Source organism: Hibiscus syriacus, unplaced genomic scaffold, assembly GCF_006381635.1.
Source record: "Hibiscus syriacus cultivar Baekdansim isolate YM2019G1 unplaced genomic scaffold, ASM638163v2 tig00111101_pilon, whole genome shotgun sequence".
Classification (NCBI taxonomy): Eukaryota; Viridiplantae; Streptophyta; class Magnoliopsida; order Malvales; family Malvaceae; genus Hibiscus; species Hibiscus syriacus.
In genome coordinates, this window is record NW_024062986.1 from 439776 (window position 1) to 463205 (window position 23430).

Genomic DNA, 23430 nt, shown 5'->3' on the forward strand with positions numbered 1-23430 from the left:
ATTAACAAAACACTGAAGTCGGATAGAGTTATTCAAAATTTCATAATAATATTTTACATTATCTAAGAAATAGGTGGTGGCATTACCATACGTTCTGCAAGGTGGATTCTTCGAATTGGAGCTAATTTGCTGATTGCAAAATTCCACAAGTCGAGAAAATAACCTGTCCCTCTGTCTTTGATACATCTAAGATTTCTTCTATACCATGCATACATCTCTAACAATTTAAATCATTTTTGCCTCAAACAAATAACGATTATTTATTTATTTATTGAAAATTTTATGTACATGAATATAAAAATAAAACATGACAGTAAAATAAAACATATAATTTGTATAAAAAATTATGAAAACATGTAAAACTAAATTTTACATTAAAATGTAAGAGGGCGGGTTTGTGTACAAGTAACACACTTGCCATAATTTATACGACAAATACGTACAGGAGAAGGCACAACTAAAATACTACTCCAAAGTCATCTGCACTTAATAGTTCACCTCATTTACACAGCAAAACCTAACTAGATAAGAATTGCAAGGGCCAAAGCAAAGGAAGTGCTAGAATGAGATGCAATACAGTTTTTCTGGACAATTGATTTGTACCAAATAAAAAAAAAATCAAATCAAAGATCATAATAAGATCCGGAGTGCATTTCAGATGGCACCAAACTTATGGATCTTAAACCTTCAGACAGTTCAGGACCAGCGTTTTACCACCAACAAAATTAAACCATTTACGACAACACCAGGGCTTGTAATTAGTATTTAGTACACCCAAAAGGAAATGGAAATGGAATGGCATCAATGGTTTACAGGAGGCTGTAGGGATAGGGGAAAACACAGATACTGGGATTACAACCCCAGACCCACTGGATTTCAACTTTTAAGAGTTACTGGGTTCAAACGCCAATCATTCTAATGTCACTGACCAATGTGTATACCAGAAACCTTTTATATTGATAAAATTTCCAAAGGCCTCTGCCCATAAAAATGATTGCTACTAACTTTGATCTGAAAGGATAAGAATTAAGAATACATGAACAAATGTAGTGGGGTTAAAAGAAATAAGACCCCTTCTATGGAGACCATGGAAAAAGAGGAAGAAAACACCAAGAAAATGGAGAAGTGACCTATGTACAAATGCCTCTATATCTGTCTCCGTCTTCTCTATAGTCTAAAACAGCCATATACATTATCCCCCAAAACCCAAAAAGAAAGTAGAAACAAAAATAGTGTCCCCTTTTTTCAGTGAATTTCTAACCTGCAAATAGCAATGACCTATTTCCACATCGCTATGCCCTAAGGGATTAACCGGCTTCATCTGCACAAAACCCACAGATCAATTAGTGTCCACTCTCCATCCAAGTTCAAGAAAATTTAGACACCAAATAAATAAAGAAAAAGAAACTGGAAAAGAGGCACATTTACACAATTCAAATAGTTACATGGCCAAGCACCCACAGCTAGCTAGCTAGCTGTAGAAAGTAGTCATCATAAAATGAGGCCTCCAATAAACGGAAGGGTGCATTGGGAGTAAGAGAGAAAAGCTTATGATAATTTATCATTTATCATCATTGATATATCACAACAGTATAATAATTCTGCATATTTTAGTTTTGCCTATTATGTAAGCCTAAAATATAGTAACACCGTATAAGACCTGCTTGCCTAAATTTGTATATTGTTATTACCTTTTCAGCGCTGTTACAAGGGCATGAAAACCCAACCCTAGCAGGACCCATCGCTGTCAGCACTCCTCCATCAACTATATTACTTCATTCTAGCTTAGAATTAGAAGGCCTGTGATTAAAGCTGCCCTGTACTGATTGCAGATGCAGACTTTGCTGTTGTGCTTGTGGCTGCTGCTGCAATGGCAACTGTTGTGGGGGAGAATTATTTTGATCATGTTGAAATTGCCCTTGTGACTGGTAGTGTTGTCGGGAAGGTGGTGGTGTGAGAGACTGTTGTATCTGTGGCTGTTGCGACCACTGTGCTCCAGCATTACTCCCATGATGGGGTAAGCCACCTGACAATTGTTTCTGCCCTAGCCCTTGGCTGACAAAAGGTCCTGGATCTCTACTAGGAGAAGTTGTAAGAGGAGTGCTACCTATGGATCCCACCTCAGAGGTCACATTTGGCGTACCAGGATCATACACTGGTTCAAGTGATTTCCGCTGAGAACCAACAGAAGGAGAAACAACAGGTACCATGTTATTAACTAAATCAGTATCAGCCTGATGCATCGCCATGGTCCTGGTTGCACCCATCTTTGAAGCATTCGTCCCGGGATGTTGATCAGCTTGAACTGGCTCAGCTTGAGATTTGCTGGCAGAATCAGAATTCACTTGTTTCTGTTGAAGCATCTTTTGAATACTTGGTTGGTTTTGATTAGACTGCTTTTGGTTTAGCTGTGACTGTAGCTGCAAATGTTGCTGCCGTGAACCCATAGCTGCTAGCGGCACAGATTGATGCACAGATGATAGTGTACGACCAGAAGGCACTGGGGACACCTGGCCTTGAGAACTATTATTGGAATCAGTAGCCACCTGCTGGACTCGTTTTATAGAAGGTGCTGCTTCCCCAGACATTATCTTTTGCTGTGGCTGGGAATGGTTCAAAGGTTGAGAAGAAACTAGAGGTTTAGATGGTTGGACAGGGCTCACACCTGGCCCAGAATACAAGCCATGACCTTGCGTTAATTGCATCATATGCTCTCCTTTCTCGGCACTTTGGTTGCCTGGGGTCATGCCAACACTATTAAGATGAACAAGTTCAGCAGAAAGTTTCTCCTGCATCAGACCTCTTCCCACTCCCTTCAAAGGTTTAGCTTGCTGTTGAGACTGCATTTGTTGACGATACTGAGGATGGTGCCGGCTAGGTTGTTGAAACTGTGGCTGCTGCTGTAGAGTCTGCAGCTGCCGTTGCTTGCCTATCTGATTGTTCAACCCACTAGCACCAGCTTGGAGGTTCCTACCTAGCCCACGAGGGGACAAGTGGTGTTTCTGTTGGTTTTGCATTGAGATAGGAGTTATTGGTGAAGTTGATGTCAGGGGGGATGATGCTTGAGATTGAATCTGGGAACTATTCTGAAGAGAAGAGACGGTAAGTTGGGTCTGAGGTTGAACGTGTGGCATCATAGTGCTAGATGCAGCAAACTGTTGCTGTTGCTGTTGATGCATATGTAGCTGTTGTGGCTGCATTTGCCTTTCTTTAGCTAAGCGCATGTCATATACTTGCTGCTGTGACCCAGTTGCATGATGAGGTTTAGTCGGTGCATGGGGCTTCTGTGGAGGCATTTGCTGTTGCTGAGGATGATTAGGGTAAGCAGAAGCCAACCCATTGAAAGCAGGAATTCCCTTGCTGTTCCCTTGGGCCTGCATTTGGAGCTCAGGTACCATTAATTGCCTTTGATGCTCTGGATTGTGGCCAGGCTAATAAAAAAGGGGGGGGGGGAAAGTCATCTTAATTTAAAGACAAACACATAAATGCCAAATCAACTACATTTCTATACTCGGAGGAATACTTGAAAGCTTAAGAGAGGAGAATATTATTAAACAAAATCATACAAGAGAAAGGTTTATTCATATCAACAATTAATTGCAGAATGGGTATTGTTTATCAGTCAAGCCAGAATACCATCCAATTTGATGCCATTGAGGTCAACAAACACCTATTATCCACCCTGTTAATTTCATTAATATCAGCAACTTGTTACATCCAACCTGAAGCGATTGAAGCCTGCAATAAAGCCTATACTAATTCCTGTATTTCAGCATGTCGTTAAATCTAAAGAAAGTGTTTACTTAGATACCCACAATTCATTCTCTTTCTGATCGTAAACAAGAGAACTATGATAAAATAAAACTTTAGGTTTGAAGTCATCAAAATTTTATTTTGATGAGGTTTTTAACAGCAAGAAATCCTCAAAATCCCCACATTCTGGGGAAATATCAATGTTGATTATTTGTATATAATAACCATTTATATGGAACAAAAGAAGCACAAGCCACACTAGTATGCTGAGGCATAGATTTAATCATACTGCTCTCTGGAAAGTAAATAACTTACTCGCACGACGTGTGTGGTGTCATGTCGTCTCAACATCGAGTTGGATTGACCAGAACCTGGCCCAGAGTGCACATTGACAGTGCTTGGCATTCCTGACATATTGGAGGAGAGCATGCTGCCAGAATTCAGTACTGCCGATGATGCCATTCCTTGGAAGCCTGGCCTTGACATTGACATGCTTCTATTTATCCCAGGCATCATGCCCATTCCATTTGAAGCAGGTAGCATACGAACACCATGATCTGATCCTGAAACAGCCCCAGCGAGAGACAAGTTGGACTGCTGAATATTCCTTCCAGATAACATTTGATTATATTGTTGGATTCTATGCTGCTCATCAGAAGGCAAAGATGTTCTAGGAACACCATATCTATCATCCCTAAGAGCAAATGGCCCAAAATTCTCTATTAGTTTGTGAAAGCATGTAAACACAGAGAATGCATGCAAACTTCACGTAAGCTTTATACCTCACAGCTGCATCAAGTGGGGCAGATGGTGATGATAAATTACTTCCAACAACCATGCCAGAAGATCCCTGCAGGGAGGAATATCCTCCAGAGGCAGGAAGCATTGATCCAACATCCCCTTGATTCAACACCGCTAAACTACTTATATGAGAACCCTGACATTCAAAGGGTAGAACATCTTGGCTTGATGCAGTGGCGTCACATAGATCTAGAGGCCTTTATCAAGATGATGAACACAAAAATGAAAATTCAGCGCATTGCAATAAAAGCAACATAATAACAAGTACAACAAAAAATAATGAACATGAATAAAATAACAAGCTAAAACATTAACTAAAACAGTATATCTTACATTAAAATCCCTCCATTTAAGTTATTTGGGCAGACTTGTGAAAGTGCAATAACATGAGAATTATGGACTGGAACTATCTGCTTCGGATCCTGAGTATCATGCTTAATCATAGAAAGAAGATTGAAAGTCAGGGAAAATTGAAGAATCAAGGTGAAGTAAACAAATTAGGATTTAGGATGCTTTCAACTATTAGAACAGTAGGTTTTGTTCAATTCCAAGACTTTATGCCACATCATCGAATGCTAACAAAATTGTGAAACAGAAGGTGAAAATTCTCTGACAGTGGGATACATTTCGGATCAATTTAATTTATTAGTTCTCCAAGATAACAGTCTAATGTCAAATAAAGTTGCATCATACAGGGGGGAACAACAACTCAAGAACTACATGAATACCTCAGATGAAAAGTAGAAAAAATGCAAAGGATTCTATGGATTCAGAGCAAGCCTCTATTCTATAAGTGGAAGCAGAGAAAGGCCACCTTCAACCAACAGGACACTTCTTTTATTGCTTTTCCAAGAAGCATTAATGAAACCCTTTTAAGAAATTGCAGGTAGAGGACAATAGTACTGGTCTGCTGCTTTGACATTATCATTTATTTTCACTTTACAAATAGTTTACTGGAAGTTCAGTATTTTCATTTCAGCCTCATAGCACCAACATCCACAATTACAAGATGTGAAACATCATCCATATATTTCTTTACTTAAAGAGAAGGAAGATAGCACACTGATATTGATCCTAAAATAGTGCATGCCAACTTGCCTATGTCCTTGAAGCATAGATGCAAATGTTTCAAAATAACAAGAGTAAGGTGAATCTAGTAGATTTTAACAAGTCCTGTGTACCTTCAGAGATTAAATTAACAGTGCATGGAGGTCCTTAAAATGCCCACAGTCATAATTTAAATCAATGTTCAAAATAATATAAAAAGAAAAATAATTGAAATTAGTGAAGGTACCAAAAAGACTACCTTCAACGAGTTGATAAAATTTGGCCAAAAAAATCTAGTTGATTAAATCAGACTGATTTGTTCCTTAAAACACATGACATGCCAGAATCTCTAGAGAAAATATATGTACTATAAATTTCACATATGTACCTGACTCTGCCGATAGTGCTGTTTCTTGCTAATAAGTATAACTTTCTCAAAATGAGATTTCAGAGTATCCTCTTCCATCGACCCTTGCAAACGTTGAAACAACTGTCTGGCACTTCCCTGCATGAAATACAGCAGTAGCAGCCGATGATACAAGATAACATTAGATATAAAATGATAATTTACAAGCATTCAGGAAGCGAGGGTACCTTCGGAATGCCAGGCAAGGTTGATGGATATGACTGCAAGGACCCCGAATAATCCGCACTGTCAGCTCCATCTCCACTCCTATCCAATAAAATCTTATGATGTTCCTTACATTCTTTAGGCTTGCGAAATATGCACTGAAAACATTGAGAAGTTCACAAGATTATTTCCCAATGATGACAAGAACAACGGTGGAGCAAGGTGAGGGCCAAAAGACAAAATAAAACTAGAAAGGCTGCTGTAGATATAAAAAGAAACTATACACAAATGAAAGAACAAGCAGCATATTTAGAGCTATAGACACAGCATTGGTTGCAATTTAAATTATCTCAGACACATTAGAAGGAAGCAATAGATAATAGAATATGTTTGATGGAGCTTAAAGCCATTAAGAAGGGTTTACTTTTCTTTGATTCTCTTCGACAGCGTTTCAAGAAACGTTTGATTGTTGAAAGTGATAGTAAATTGTCAGTGGAATGGGTGAAGAATTTAGATAGATGTCCTTATGTTTATGTTTTTTAGTTAAGGACATTGTTGTTAGGTTAAGAGCTATGGAGGTTTCAATGTTTTTGTTTAGGCTGTTTTATTTTTATGTGTTTTGGGTTGTTCATTGTAAAGGGGATGATATTGGCTGTTTTTAATCATTATGTATCTTTCTGTTATTAATGAATTTTGAGGCACTTTTTTCTTCCTTCCGCTGATTAAGGAGCACCTTTTGGTGCTTCTTTAATCATGAAGGGAGTTTTTAACGAGGCCTCCTCTTCTTATCAAAAAAAATGTTTGTATTGACCTTTTGCTCAAGCACTAACCTTAAATTGAAGGTACTGTTGATGGCATCACTTACAAGCTGCCAATTTGGACCCATGTCATGTACAAGGACAACAAGCGCCTGAACACAACCCAGAAACATCTCAAGGCCTCATGTTAGTGCTAACAGAAATTGAAGAATAATTTCAAGAAAAGAAAACAAGAGTTAACCTGATCTTCAAATAGTGACCATGGACTACCAGGAGCAGGCTGACCAGTAGACATCTGGAAGAAGTTTCAATCACACCAGATCTAAGATAACCATGAAGCGCATGATCAACCAGATTATCAAAAAACAGGTAACTGAAAACTACCTTGGGTGTTTTGGCTTTTCTACCCCTGTCACTGCCATGAATTAATCTAATGACTTTGCTTGGGTTGGACATATTACTCATCTGGGAGCCTACTGGTGAAGCGATGGATCCATTTGGAGGGATGATGACATAAGCACTATCAGGCTGTTGCTTCATTATCTTCAACTTCTTGGCATTATATTGTCCATGTAAACCTAAGAAAAAAGGCAACTGAAAATGTGAAAGACAAAAAACACCAGATAGATATATCCAACCAAGTAACCAACCATTTAATCACATATGACAAAAACAGAGCTTTACCACTTGTTCCCTTAGAATCAAGCTGATGACTTTCTGGTCTCTTTTTGGAATAATCTCTCTGAAAGAATAGCAGCATCAGACATGCGATAGTCTATTAGAAAAGTGCACATAGAACAAAAGTTTGGCAACCACAAACAGAACTTGCATAGGACTGATGAGTTATGACACCCTTATATCTATCAAGGAAAGCAGGATCAAACGTGGTCTGGTGGAATGCTGAAAATAATAAATCGACCTTAAAGCTTTGAAAATGGAAAAAATTCCTTAATAGAAAAAAGGGTATAAATATGACTGAATTTGGCAACCAATAAAAACAGGCAATACCTTTCAAAATTGAATCTCAAGCTGGGTAAAAGTACACTTTTGAAGTAACATAAACAAGAATCTAAAAATGGTAATTACTCATGCAGGCAGAATAAAAGAATTAAAATCTTAACTACAAAAGAAATATTCTAATTCTTTAAAATAGAAAGAACTATGAAGCAAAAAAAAAAGGAATAAAACTGTTTCTATCAAGAAAAACATCTTGGAACAATAATGGTTTAAAAAAAATACCTGCTCATTGTGAACAGGAGATTCCAGCTGCCAACCCTGATTGTATGCAGAACCCTACCAGAAACATAATCCAGGCACCTTTAGAAACCATGTAGATAAATAAAGAGACTATCCATACCATTCCAGGGAGAGACCCCAGTATCAGTTAAAACAGAAGAATTCCTACATACGAGATTCTTGGCCTTTTTCTTCTTTTTAGGTTTTGTTGGTGTTCCTGCACAATCATATGGCAGCTGCCTTTCAAAGTCCCCAATAGATTCAACCTCCAAGCTGTTTTGGGTCCGTAATCCTCCATGCAATGTGCTCTGATCATCCTGGAAAGAATTAGTATCTCCACTAGAAGCATCATTTTGTGTCGGAACCTGTAAACTCCCAGCAGCAGTGGCACTGCCAAAAGGACTTAAAACACTCTGCCTGGAGCCAGTGCACACTCGTTTCGTTGGAATTGCACCACCATTTAGATTATTTCCAGGCCTTTTCCCCATCACCATGGACGATTGAGCACAGTTTCCATATGGCAAATCATCAGCCATTTTATAATGCCTTGCAGGATATGATTTCATTGGGTTCTTTAGCTTATTCTGGTTTAATTTTGATGATTGTCTGCCCTCAAAGGCTCCAGGCAAATAATATGTACTTGTTTCTCCTTCATTCTCATCATACACAAAGTCGTCATATCCAAACTCTGAATTCAATGAAATTGTTAGGAACATAAGACTATTTGATTGTTAAGAAACTCAAAAAAAATATTCAAGATTACCTGCCCCAGCATCATAAACAGATGTTTCAACCCCCTCTTGTAAAGCACTCCCAGTTTTCCGGAGGAAGGGAAAACCCTTCAATAATAAGAAACAGCAAGCAGAAAAGTTCTGAGAGCGGCAGTCAGATAAATTACAAATAGAAATGGAACTATATATAAAGTTCATGATAATCATGACTGAAGTATTTTAAGATAAATTATATCGGTCCAGAAATATGCCCTTCAGAATCTGATCCTCCTTCAATAAATATAGCAGAAGCAAATAAAAAACGGCATGTATAAACTCGTTGAAAGAAATATTTTACCTCAGTATGTACCAAATAAGATTCAATAGATCTTCGGTAGGTTTCCATAGCTCCAGACTGAACTCCAAAGAAGAGGCTTTCCTGACAATAAAGTGCATATAAAATTGAGCAAAGAATGTAAACATAAAGAAAATATTACCACAAGAAAAGGAGTCCAGAACTGGGCATGCTGGGTTAAACAGATAGGAGCTATTAGAACAGATAGATCGAAAAGCTATATGCAAAAGCCAAGAATAATGAGCAAATAAAGCTCAAAAGATAGGACATATTTACGCCATACTTCTGTTAGGTATTCATCCCAAGAAATGTCCATAATAGCCAAATCAGATACCCTATCAGGAGTTGCTGGTGCTTCAGCTAAAAGTGATGGAACTGGGGAGCTATTATATTTCAAATATCTAAGAGCATAAGCCCGGATAGCAAATTCATTGTTCTTTCCAGTGTGCTGCTGACCCTCCTTTGCATCCTGCTCCATATCATGTTTCACTTTCACAATAAGATAACACAGAAAATGTTTCAAGGTCTAACACTATCTAGAAAATGAATATAAGGGGAGTACTGGACTGTTTTCACAAGAGAAGGAACTGAAAGCAAGAAGAAGGATCCCAAACAGTTCAAGAACTATGACTCAATTCCAAATATTTATGTGGATATTCTAGAATCTAGTTTTGGAATTCAAAGGCCATAATGCTTTTTCAGTTGAACATCAACTTCTTTTTTTTTATAGGAGTAGGAGGTCTCATTAAAAACCTCCCTCATAATTGCCTCTTAAGAAGAGGCAATTAGCGGAAGGAGGAAAAGAGTACCTCAATATATTAATAACCCAAAATTACATAAGACTTTAAATACAACATCACCCGAAATAAGAGACTAAACATAACCATAAAAACACTAAAAGAACGTTCAACCAATCCCCTCCTTAGCTAACTTATCAGCCTCCCAATTACAAGCCCTAGGGATCAGCCTAACCAAAATGTCCTTAGCCGAAATTAAATCCCCTATTTCCCCAACCAAAGAACAACAAAACGATGGGGCATCAAAAGGCCTCAAAATCCAATCCACTACTATTTTACAATCACTCTCTAGAATAAGTCTACCCTTCAACACCCAACCCGAATTAAGAAACAAATCCATGCCTTCCTTAATAGCTTTCAACTCAGCAAGCAAAGGAGGGCCTGGTCCCACAGCCTTAGAAAAAGCAATCAAGATAGAGCCATTCGAATCATCAAATAACCCAACCAAGCACAACAAACCAATACACACTTAAAAAACAGGGAGAGCATAGTACTAGAAATTAGAATTAAGATAAGTCATTATTTCTCACACCAATCAAAAGATACCATGTATTGGAGAACAGAATGTATAAGCTGATAACCAACATAAAATCATCATTAACATCATGTTTGCAGAAAAAATTATAAAGGAAAAGACAGGAAGGTTAAGGATTTTTTTTTTTTATAGGAATAGAATGCCTCTTTAAAAACCTCCCTCATAGTAGTTCTCTGCCCTAAGGCTAGAACCAACTAGCGGAAGGAGGAAAAGAGTGCATCAATTTATTGATAATAAACCAGTTACATAAGACTTAAAAAGGAAGGTTAAGGAAATGAAATGATATACATATATTTTGTTTGGATAGTTTAAATTAACAAGGGAAAAAATTAAAGGAATTATCACAAACTTTGTTTGGTCAAACCAAGGAAAGGAAAGGGAAAGATCAAATATAATGAATTTTTCCAATTATATCCTCCTTATAAAAGTACTTATGTAAAAGATTAAGAGGATAAAAAAAATCCAAATCTTAAAAAATAACTTACTTTTCTTTCCCTAGCTTTTCCGCCAAATTGGGGTAAATGAAAATTAAGAGTTTCAAGGGAAAGCAATGCATATTCAACTCCAATGTCTTTCCCTACCTTAAATAAAAAAATTATCCAAACAGGGGAAAAGATCTCAGTTTCCTTAACTTTCCTTTCCCTTATCTTTTGTCAATCCAAACACAGGGTTAAAAAACACTGTAATCAATTTGAAGAATATCCAAGCAACTCGCACCAGTCTTTTACAGGAAAATTAAACATAAAATTTATCATCACTGTTACCACACAGAAAGTCGTACATAAATAGATTACAAACAAATAACTAGTACCACTTCAAGTTCTGTAGTCGTAGTCTCAGGAACCTCAGTGTTCCTTGACCCCACCAAGTCATGGCCACAGATTTTTGGATCAAGACTTGCATTCTTACTATTTAGAAGCACCTCTGCTGAATGCCAAAAGTCCATGACAGCATTAGCAAGGGTTAAAGCTATTCTTTTGAGTTTCCAATTTTGATTTTTTTCTTCAAATTTCAATCGAGAAGTAAAAGCCACACGTCTACAAATTTGAGCAGCAGCAGTCATCTTCCAAAGACGCTCCTACAAGCATATAGAGAACAAAAAGGGAAGTTTATAGGCCAATGACTACATTCCATACCCAAGTTCATATAAAGAACAAAAAGGGATGCATAAGATGAATTTAATATATATTTAATAATAAAATGATACCTGGGCAAAATCATTTGCTAACCATGCCATTTCCTCAAGGACAAAGTCCCAGTGAGATTTTTTACTTTTTTCTGAAGGTAAGGTACCAACAGATAGCTCTGCAATCCTTTTCCGCTTAGCCTGTTTACCATTATACCAGACCCTTTAAGCTTTTCAAAGGAAAAAGCAAAATATATCTAAATTTAAGAAAGCAAGGGGCACACATCAATCAAGAAGATAAACAAAAAACCTCTATGATCCGCGCCTCTTCCAAAATGGAATCTTCATGTGCCTTGTCAACCACTTTCACATGATTATTCGAACTAGTTCGAGTATCGGCACTAGCAGTAGAGGTTATTCCTAACAAATTTCTCTCAGGAATCTCACAAATAGAATTATCCATTGTGCCTTGAGGCCTACTAACACAATTTTTTTCTATGTTGGAGTTAGAATTATCACCCTGCACAGTACTAACTTTCCTTTCAGCTTCTGGTACATCATGACTGCTTTGCATCACCTCATTGTTGGAAGAACAACTTACCTCATTTGCAATTCAGATCTTATTTCTTCCTCCACTTTGACAGTGGAATCATCAAGCAAGTGATTCTTGTTCATGGAAGTATTAGCATCACAAAAGATAGCATCATTATCAACAGCCATAATCTCATTCTTTTCTTTTGCCAATTCACCAACAGCTAAGTTCAGTGACTCTTTCTTTTCTGATGTTTGTTCCACGGGCTTACCATTAGAATCAAAAATTTTTGGGTCAAAACACACATCATTATCATTATTTACACCTAAGTTTGAGCTGTTTTTAGTGCAAGATGACTTTGAATCCAAGCCCTTTGTCCCTATTGTCTCGCTGCTATTTTGCCCTTCATTTGTTATGTTTTTAATATCACTTTTGGCATCACCAAACCCATTTAGCTGATGAGAATCAGTTACATTTTCAGCTTTTCCTGTGCCTGTACCAGGTGGGCATTCAAGACTGGCTGAAACTATCTGCTCCTTCCCTCCAACAAGATTAGGTTCCTCAAAAGACAAACTAATTGGAGATGTATGAGCTTCCATTTGAGCAGGTTCCTTAGGCAGGTCATCTATCAATGCTTGGGAAACTATGATATCAACCTTGCTTTCACATAGATCACCCTTTGACAGGCCAGTCATTTCTTCCGCAGCCTTCTCACCATCCACCTCCATATTCAGCTGATTATCAGAAGTTATCACCTTTGAAGCCAAATCAACATTAGAAGTTGCAGATTTTGTGATATTAAGAGAGGATATGTTCTTGTCCTTTCGTTTATTTGGTTCAGATGTCAAAGATTTCACATCCTTTGATGCTCCACACGCAGGTAAAGAAGAACCATGACCACCTCGACACTGAACAATATCTGTTGAACCTGATCGAGCTCCATCTCGTTTGATTTTGGACCTGTACCTTCGAGCATATGGGCGAAAAATAGTTGAATCTTCTGACTCCTTAACGTTTTGAGTCCTATCAATCTGTGAAGATTGCTCTGATGGAACAACAGTATTCCTCTTACGAGGATACATAGACTTCCTTTCACCTTCGGGCAACTCATTTTCACCATCAAAAAGTAATAGATTATCGGCACTATTGGGTTCAAAAATCACAGGAACCCCTGGTCTACCACTACTCTCTACAGAATCACAATGAGGTGAGGCAGTCAGCGCAAAACTACCTTTCGCTTCACTGTATTAATAGTGGATAAGGGAAGCATCAGCTAGTTACTCCAATATAAAGCAGAACTATGGTTCTGTAACACACAACAGAAAAAGAATATACCTAGTTGCAAAATGTTGTGCTTGCTGATCGGTGAAGGAAGTAGATTGGACACTAACTGAAGCTGCATTGCCAAATTTGAAATCCAAGGGATTTCCACCCTGATAGCAATGTGTTTTATGATGAATATGAATCTATAAGAAATCAGAAGAAGCGAGAGAAGATAAAAAACCATACTTTTTCAAGAAACTCTAGTTCCCTTCTCCTTTCCTCAAGAACATCATACTCATGTCTGATATAAATAAGAGAAAAATATGAAAGAAAATAAGTTGTCTGTACTTAGGAATGATAACCAAGTGCATTTTTCTGAAAACTTAAAAGGGTATGAGTACACAGAAGTGGTATGTAATAATCACCTCAGCTCTGCTTGGGCCTTCTCAATGGATGATCTGCGTGGAGAGGTTTGGACACCAATCCCAATGCCACCATCAACAACCCCTCCCATGAAATCAACCTCAGCATTTACTAAGAGAGCGGATCCTGAATTACAGCCATGCATTATCTACAGGTTGGCCCCTCCCATCAATACAAAGAGGAATATATTGGTGATTGCCTACAAAAATGTTAGAAAAGAAAAGAAATGTATATATAGAATTACAAGTAGAGTAAATAGAAACAAAGGCAAATAATGAATAGAAAAGAAGCAGCAAAACCATGACGAACAAATATTTTCTCCTACAGTAAGTTGCAATGGAGACACCCTAATGACCACAGTAAAGATAACGTGCTACTAAATTCAATAAGGATTCAAGTTTGTATGAATTCACAACTATGCAAACTGATATCATCAAAATAACTCAATATGATTAAAATATAAGAAGCTTTTCAGAAGCTCAGACATGGATAGAACCAACGCTTAAAAAAAGGTTAACCGCCCCCCACCCCACCCCAAGAAATGGAACAAGAACAACAAAAAGGCATACAGCAGAGAAGAACTATGCAAGCAGTGTATACATGTTTTACCACAAGAAGGATCACTTTAGAAAGACTTTTCCAAGAAAAGAACAAATTGAACTTGTAAAATACTTTTAACTAGATTAATGAGCAGCAGTATTACTCCAACTGAGTGATATTCTGGCCAATAAAGGTGATTCATACTTCTGTTCTTTTCAGCGATGAATTTCCAAAAGGGGAAACAATGCTTTACAATGGTATATTATAAATAGCACATTGATTGCATATCTTTCACCTCTTATTTTCTATTCTGCACAGTAGTTTCACGGCAACTGAAGATAACCAAAGCATCTCAAAAATCAATTAAAGCTAACTCACCTCTTTGTATCTATTCAAAAACGCATAAAACAATATTAAACTTGCATTAACAGAAGTTGCCACTATGCTTTAAATAGTTAAAAGCTTGATGAAGGAAATATATAGCTCATCATTAATCCAAACGCCAAAACAAATTCTGGATTATGGAAATCAACAATTCTATCACTCAATCCGATAACCATTCCTCATATCTATGAAGCACGGGAACGGCAAAGGAGCCCCGTTTCAAGTACCCGATACGTTTTGGGCACGGGACTGTACGGGGACGGCTGGGGTACATACCGGGAACGTGCCACGGTGGTAGAGTACGGCTGACTGAATTCGGGGACGGTCAAACTTACCTGGGGACGTTTCGAGGAGTATCGCAGTGCTGCGAACGGCAGCGGCACGACGAGGAGTGAATGAACGACGGCTAGATTTTGTTTTGTTTTTATATATGAGTAGCAGTAGTAGTACTATAAGAAGAAAACAGATAGAATGATTAGGAGGAAGTTAAATTAAGAGGAGATTGATGAACCCAGAAAAACCATCATTCATTTACATTTCTTTTTGCTTATTTATTTGTTTCACGACGTTTGGAAAAGATGAAGGGAGGAGGAAGATTGAATTGAGGGAACACAAACACTCCTTTACTCCTTAACACTGCTCTAGGCCGTGGCCTGCCCAGCTGACGGCTAGGTTTTGTAAAAAGAAAGAAAAGGAAGAAGGAACAGGCCGCGCGCGGGGTGGGGAAGAAGAAGAGAGAGTAAGATTTAAATAACTTTTGGTCTATTTGTCAGTTGATCCCTGAGTATTCTAAGGCTTTCGAATATGACAATAATATTTGCAGTATTTTCAAATTGGCCACCAAAATTAATTTAGGGATTTAGGGAAAAAATTATCATATGTTAGGATTTTTAATTAGATTTAAATTAGGGTGTTATACAAATTTTCTATGAAATATTGATTTTATTTATGATTATTTACATCTATTTATAATTTTAATTTTTTATATGTCGTACTTTTACCGTCCATGTATTCTATAATTTTAAAAATTATCATTTCCCGTCCAGGTCCATTCCGTGTCCCGTATCTGTATCCGTATCGCTGCAACATAGCCTCATATCATAGATATGCATGCGCGCAAAAACAAATGGTAGCATCTAAATAGCTTGAGACAATAAATTCTCTTCAAAATCCAGGAAAACAACCAGTAGAACTCAAAATTCAGAAGTTAAACAATGGAACGTAGAGCCTAAGGAGCTTCCTCAGCATTTAACTTCAAATTAGTGTAAAAACACACATAAGAAGAAAACCAACCACATAAATCCATAAGCATTCAATCGAAATGCGTATAGAAAACCCCAAGAGGAACAAATGGAAACCCTAAACGCGTTGAATCACAGAAATTAAGCCCTAATTTGAAACATTACTCAAATTCTAGGGTTTCTCAAACAAAAATAAGGCACGAAAATAACCTGAATTGGGATATGCGATCGAATAATTGGGAGCTAGGGCAAAGCACCGAGGAGTAACTGAAACGTTCCCACTCTCTTCAACAGTTTTGTCTATCTATCACTTAGGGTTTTGAAGCTTCGAACCTTCCCACAACGTCTTGCCGTCAATCAAAACAACATGAATTAACCATACAATACGACATCTCCCTGCAAATGCTAGCCATAAGCGCGTGGTCGAGTTCTCTATTAGAAGTCCTTTCTGTAAAAAAAAATCAGTTTTAGCTATAAAAATACATGGCCATTTTTTGTACGGTTTTGTTCGGCTCGGGTGCTTTTCGGGGTTACAATGCGACCCTCTCAGTGAGTAGTAGGCTTGGGTTTTGCCTAAGGAAGACGACGAGACAAACGGGCTTTGAGCTGTGTAGTTATGGATCAATGATTATTGTTTTCTGTTTGGGCTTTAATATATTTGCATGCAATGCTTGATTAATTCTTTTATGGTGGTTAGATTTGACAATTTCAGATAAAAAGAAAAGTAAAATGTAACACCATATGTACATATTAACATTTTAAAATTATAAAAAACTTAAATATTTTAGTATAATATATAAAAAATAAATAAACATAAAAATTGATCAAGCTCATTCTATATTCTTTTATGGTGGTTGGAATATAATGATTTCCGTGAAATTATAGTGAAATTATAGTAAAATTTATAATTTTTAAATAACTAATAATATTTATTTATTAATTTATTAATTTATTAATTTGGATCATTTATTGTAAATATGTCCATTATGAGATTGAATATTTCAATCCAATTTATTATTTTATTCATAATGTCAAAATTTAAATTATTAACCTTATTTAAAAGATCTAATGTCTCATCTCACTAAATTATTTGATAGTTAATATACTATAATTAAATTAATGTATGCTACATTTATTATTCAATTTTTTATGCAAATAGTAGTCACTAATTTTATTTTATTTTTTAAAAAAATGAAATATCAAACATTACAATGAACATATAATTAAGACATATCTATAGAACCATTGACACAATAAACTAGCCACTCGAGATCAAATAAGGGCCATGCAAGATAATGATTAAAAACTTATCTAAAACTCGAACAAAAAAAAGATACAAACATAGATGATTACATCGAAAATGAACCACAACAGGATCAAACTATTGAAAGACCACTGACAATTGAAAATAGAGTCGAGCGCCGTGAGAAAAGTAACTTCGAATGCAAAACACGTATCCAAATCCAATCCAAGAATCCAAAGCAATGAAGATCATTATGATAATAAATAAATGCCCTCTAAAATATCAAACACTATCATATCTCGGTTAACATATTAACGTCTATCAGACTGTTTTTAACGAAATAGATGAGTTTGTAACATAAATAGTTTGATGATATTTTGTAACTTTTAATAGTCGATATACTCAACAAAGTAACGTCTATAGTCATGTGTACTTTCCTTACCTTTTTCTTACAGTAATACAAAATCACACTACAAACTATGACCATGTGTGAGTAATTTTACATATAGGAAGGAGCCTTCTTCAGGAGTTGGCATCTTGATTTTGAGAGTGAAAAGGATTAGACATTTCTACCAAGTGTGGAATTGAGAAGTCAAGCATGTTTACTATAAGGGATTCGGGTTGTTGGATGCAATGAGATCCCTAGCTTTTAATAGGTCATTGGATCTTCGTGGTTTGTATAGTCACCAGAGTGATTCAAATTGTGCACGATGGCTGGCATAGGGTTGCTTTGCCTTGGTCGCAATATAACATAGTTTGTTTTTCTTATTCCCAGGAGTCATTCTATTACACTTCTTAATCGAATTGAATTGAACTTATATTGTAATTTAAACTTTCAAACTTATCAATAAAGAGTAGTATATATTATTTGAAACTATTTATTTTAAGCATTGTAAGAATATATTGTAATTTAAACTTTCAAATTTATCAATAAAGTCCATCTCATACTGAGATAAAAAAGAAAGAAAGAAAGAAACATTAGAAAATCTCAAGAATTTCCGAGACGAAGCCATTGCAGAGTGGGCAGTTCCCTCGTTGAACCGAAAACTCCTTGGAGCAAAGCCGGCAAAACGTATGCGTACAAGGCATGTACGCCGAGCTCGTAATATTGACCTTGCAAATGCAACACGTAAATTCGATTCCCTTTGATTGCACGATTTCTTCCACTTCCTCTTCCTCTTCTTCTTCACAGTACTCGTCGTCTTCGTCTATGTAACTCGATCCCGACTCACCCAACAAATCCATCAACGACATCTTAACAGGTTTCTCACCCTCGGGCGAACCGTTATTTTCCGCCTCTTCTTTTTCGACTGCAGCTGCCGCAGAAGCAGCTTCCGCTGCTTCCTGTGAAGCAACTGCTTCTCTGGCGGACAATGATCTCTCCTTCCCCAAAGGCGCTCCCCTAAAAGAGTCGTTGCCTTCGTCGTCGTCGTTCAAATAATGACGTCGCTTAAAGCTTCTCGACGGTGTACCGTCACTCGGCGTGCTGGAATCCGAATCATCGTTATCAAACCGTGCCGAAGTCCTCCGAGCCAATTGCGGCCGGGGCTTCCCACCCGGGGCACGTTCTTGGGATCTTTGAACATTAACATAGGATGCCGGAATAGGAATCGAGGAGGTCCAAGCCGAACCAGCGGCTTTCTTAAGCCGGAGCTTCTCTCGAATTAATTTCCAACTCTTTTTGTCCTTGGTAGATGTATCATCTGGTACAGTATCCGAAAGTACACGGTTCTGAGCCGGGGGTGGTTCAGATTGTTTAGCTTTGTTCTGAGCTGCTGGCGGTTGAGATTGTTTAGGTTGTTCTGAGCTGCCGGAGGTCGAGCTTGTTGAGGTTGTTCTGAGCCGGCGGTTGAGCTTGTTTAGCTTTTCCCAAAACGACGTCGAGTGTTAAACCAGCTAAACTATTGTCAACCGGCGGCATCTGCTAAAAAACCGTAAGCTTCCTTTACACTTTGCATTACATTGCTTTTTTTTTTAAATACTCTGCATTACATTGCCCTAGTTTAAAAAAGGACAATATTTAATCATTCATTTATTCCGGTAATTATGTTTTAATGTATGAATGACTAAATGCATAATTTACCTATAAAATAATTATGTGAGTGAGAATCGTGATTACCTTAGAATTTCGGGGCAGTTCGGCGGGATGTACAAAAGGCAGAAACCACTCCGATGAAAAACTTTATTTTCCAGGGCTTTCAATTATTCACCCGTACAACACAAAAAAACTATATCGAGTAAATATAACTATTACGTATGATTTATTAAAATGAAGAAAGAATATAAAACGGGAACGCACGCATTTGGAAAATGTTTGCAGAATTCTGGGCTTTGTTATGTTGTTCCCCTCAACGAAGAAGTTTGAAAGGAGGGGAGAGCAAGGACAAAAGGAAGATGGGAGAGCATTGTGACAAACGGAATGAGCGAGTATTATGGGGTAATTTTAGTTTTTCCTTTGACAAAGTATATCTCATATTGTGAAACTTTTAGTTTTTTAAATTGCTATAACTTACCTATATTATCTTTATAATATTAGTTTTTCTTAATCTAATTTAATTAAGGGTGAAGTATACGACAATTTTCCTAACTATAGGTATTTATTGTTGAATCCCTCAATTATTAAAAGTTATAAAATTCTCCAAATATATGACGTTATTTTTGTTGAGTCATTCAACTATTAAAAGTTACAAACTATTCTATGTTCCAAACTATATTTTTCTATTAAAATTTACAATGTCTAAGCCAGACGTTAACTTGTTGACTGTGATATAATAAAATTATATTTGAATGATAATTTATAATTGTCTTATACTCAGGGGACAATTTTATAACTTTTAATAGTCAAGTACTTAAAAAATAGCTCCTATAGTTGTTATCTTGATAAATGTGTGTGTTCAATATTTATAATGACTACTCCAATTTTTTTATTTAGTAAAATCATGATTAGCAATATTAAATATGGAATAATAATAATAATAATAATAATAATAATAATAATAATAATAATAATAATAATAATAATAGAAGACATGTGCATATTTGTGAAATTATAATGATGACAATAATTACTTTTATAAGAGACGGAAAAATTGTGATTGATATGTTTAAATTATACACACAATTTATTGAAATTTTCAAATTATAATGTCTAATCAAGCATACAATACATATAACTATACGTAATTATATTTAAATATAATTAATATGTACGTATCCTTAAATAAAATAAAAATATTACTGTATTTTTAAAGATTATATTTAGCTCAATCGTTCTTTCTCCTTTTCTTTTAATTTTTGAAAAAAAATAATAGCATACAATAAATAAACGTCAATTTCATTCCTCTTAGGTATGGGTGGCTAACTGAACCACTCCTGTTTATGGTAGCAGTGGGAATTTCACAATGGAAGCAGATGGCTTATTGATGATTATGAGCGACCGTGAGAGTCCAGTCATCTTGAATCCCGGTCGAGCTTCGAGAAATTCTTCGCTACCCTACCAAGTTGCCGCTCCGGGAACTTTTACTCTTGAATAATGGCAGTGGCATGGCTCAACTAAGTGCAACTACAACTACAGCTATGTCTCGAACAAGAACGAGAGCTACTTCAGCTATTCTGTTCTAGATGGGACTATTTCGAGATGGAACTTGGGCCCGGAAGGGGCACTGTCCGATACCATGAAACCGGTCTTTGTTATCGGTGCTAATTGCTACGCGCTTCCCGGTTGTCAACTCTGAGAACCTGCTTGCAAAAACGAAACTGATGAGTTTGTTCAGCGGAGAGGTCGCTTTCAGGGATTTCCATTATCATCCCAGCCGCAGGGGAATTTAAGCGTTGGTTTAGGAGACTGTTCGGCTCAATGCTGGAACACATGTTCTTGCATCGGTTATGTCACTCTTCATGCGAATGTAACCGGGAGCGAATCATGGAGCAGAGATTTGAACTTTTCAGATGTTGCAGATGGCCGAATTGTTTGTTTTAAATTCGACACTGGCTGGAGACGAATCCAATCCAGTAACTGGTAGTGGCAATGGTAATGGTCTAACACAAAAGTTATCTTACTTGACCTGATTGCAATCTTTTGTCTTAATTTGTTCATTTTGTTTAGAGAACAATTGGTGGATCTGGTCATCATTGCGTTGCATTCCTGCTTATATTATTGCATTAGGCTTCTTGTGTTATCTAAGGAGGTAAGTTTTCCAAACTCCGAATAAGAGGTAATGCCTATGTCAATATAACAAAACATGCATCTGAAATTTGAACAGATGAGAAGGAAAGAGATGAATGAATCAACTCCCTGATCTTGTATTCCTGGATGATATGGGCCTTCAAAAATGCCCCAACATTTATCATTTTCTTGCTCCAACACTGATTCTAAGCATGAACTCTGTATTTGTGAGACATGTGTCAACTACCAAGATCTACTCCAAAGAGGTTGTATTGTTTAAAAATGTTCTCTTCTTCATTTTATTTTCAAAATTTGAAAACGTTTGATGAGCCTAATGCATGGTTTCGTTATATTGACATAGTCATTACTAGCCCCTAAAATTTGGTGGCCAACTCTGTAACATCCTCAATACCGTTAGTGACCAAATTGAGAGATTTAAAATGCAGTGATCAAATTAGATAAATTAAAAAGTTGAAGGACTTAATTGAAATATTATGAAGGATGATTAACAAAGAATGAAGGAGAAAAGGGGAAAATGGTTCTTTTATCAGGAAATAATTAAATAATGGTTGTGGGTATTTTATAACCCACGTGGAATTCATTTGAGGAAACAAAAAGTTTTCAGACTTATCTTCTTCATTTCTTCTTCTCCAACGTGAAGCATATAAGCTAAGGTGAGTTTGCTTTTTCATGGTTAATTCTTCAGAGTCAAGAGAGGTTTGGTTAATAAAGCCTAAGGATAGATGGTGGGGATGATAAGGGACCTGGAAACACAAAGAGTTGTAAGTTATGGAAGATTAAAAGAAAGAAGTGGATAAGTGAAAATTGAATAAGAAGGTTTAAATGAATTTATTAGTGAATTTAACTTGTCACATATGAATAAGAAGTTATAAGTATTAGAAATAAGTTTGGATAACATGAAAAATTGATAAGATTCTTAGCTTTAAGAATTTGGATGAACTATGGGAGTTTATAAGGTGTTGAAATGATAGAAATTAGTTATAGTGGTTATAGATGAGTTTGATGGCATAATAAGGGTTTTATATATGAAACTTTGGGTGAAGTATTGATGAATTTGGTGAAAATAGCATATTTTGGGCAGGTGTATCGATATACTATGAATAGGTACGATGCACTAAGACCAAATTTTGAAGAACCGTTATATAGTGCATCGATACATTCAGGGGTGCATCGATATACGTGTATCGATACACACTGGCAGGCATCGATGCATGGAAATTTTGAACCTAATTGTGCACCGATACACCCATAGTGCATCGATATCCCCTAGAGGAAAAAGTGAATATTGGTCTATTAAATTCGTTTAAGTTATTAAACATCAAATTACAAGGTGTAGATATCTGATAATACCTTAAATGTATATTATGTAGATTCTGAGCCTAAAGCAGTTCCTAAACATTTTGGAAGTAAGATCGATCGAGGGAAAGACAAGATCTATGTGAGTGCATACTAGTTGTAAATGATGTGTATGGAATAAGACTTGCGGTAAGTCTAATTCTAATATTTGATTGCATAAATATATGAATGTTAGTATGTTTGATAGGACTATTACGTATGCATAATACATGAATAGATTTATAGAGGTTATATGTTATTGGGTGCAATAAGAATACATAAAGTAGTTATATGGTAACAATGTATAAAGTATATGAATTAAATCTAAGTGATTGAATGAAAATGAGAATGGAGCATAAGTTAAAGGATATTGACATAAATTAGTATACAAATGTGTGTTAAATAAGTTGATATGTTTAAGTGAAATATGACATAGACTTGTTTGATTCCTATGTGATATGAGTTATAATATAAAGGTTCAGAAATCTTATGAGAATATGTCTACTCTATGAGACTTTACCAGAATATTTTATGGTATACTCAATTAGAAAATAGGATCTGTTTTTGTGAAATGAACTATATAAATACATGTTT

At 36.4% G+C, this 23430-nt stretch overlaps 1 protein-coding gene and 1 pseudogene across 1 annotated transcript; both read right to left on the reverse strand.

Annotated features, from left to right (window-relative positions):
• Positions 1–1247: 1247 nt before the first annotated feature.
• Positions 1248–16579, reverse strand: LOC120153565 (annotated as a pseudogene).
• Positions 16580–18293: 1714 nt separating this feature from the next.
• On the reverse strand, positions 18294–19464 carry LOC120153578. Its single transcript, XM_039165495.1, has 3 exons — positions 19435–19464; positions 19159–19236; positions 18294–19088 (listed from the first exon to the last, which is right to left on the reverse strand). The coding sequence occupies exons 2-3, from the start codon at positions 19234–19236 to the stop codon at positions 18294–18296; spliced, it is 873 nt and encodes a 290-aa protein (XP_039021426.1). The 5' UTR covers positions 19435–19464.
• Positions 19465–23430: the final 3966 nt, after the last annotated feature.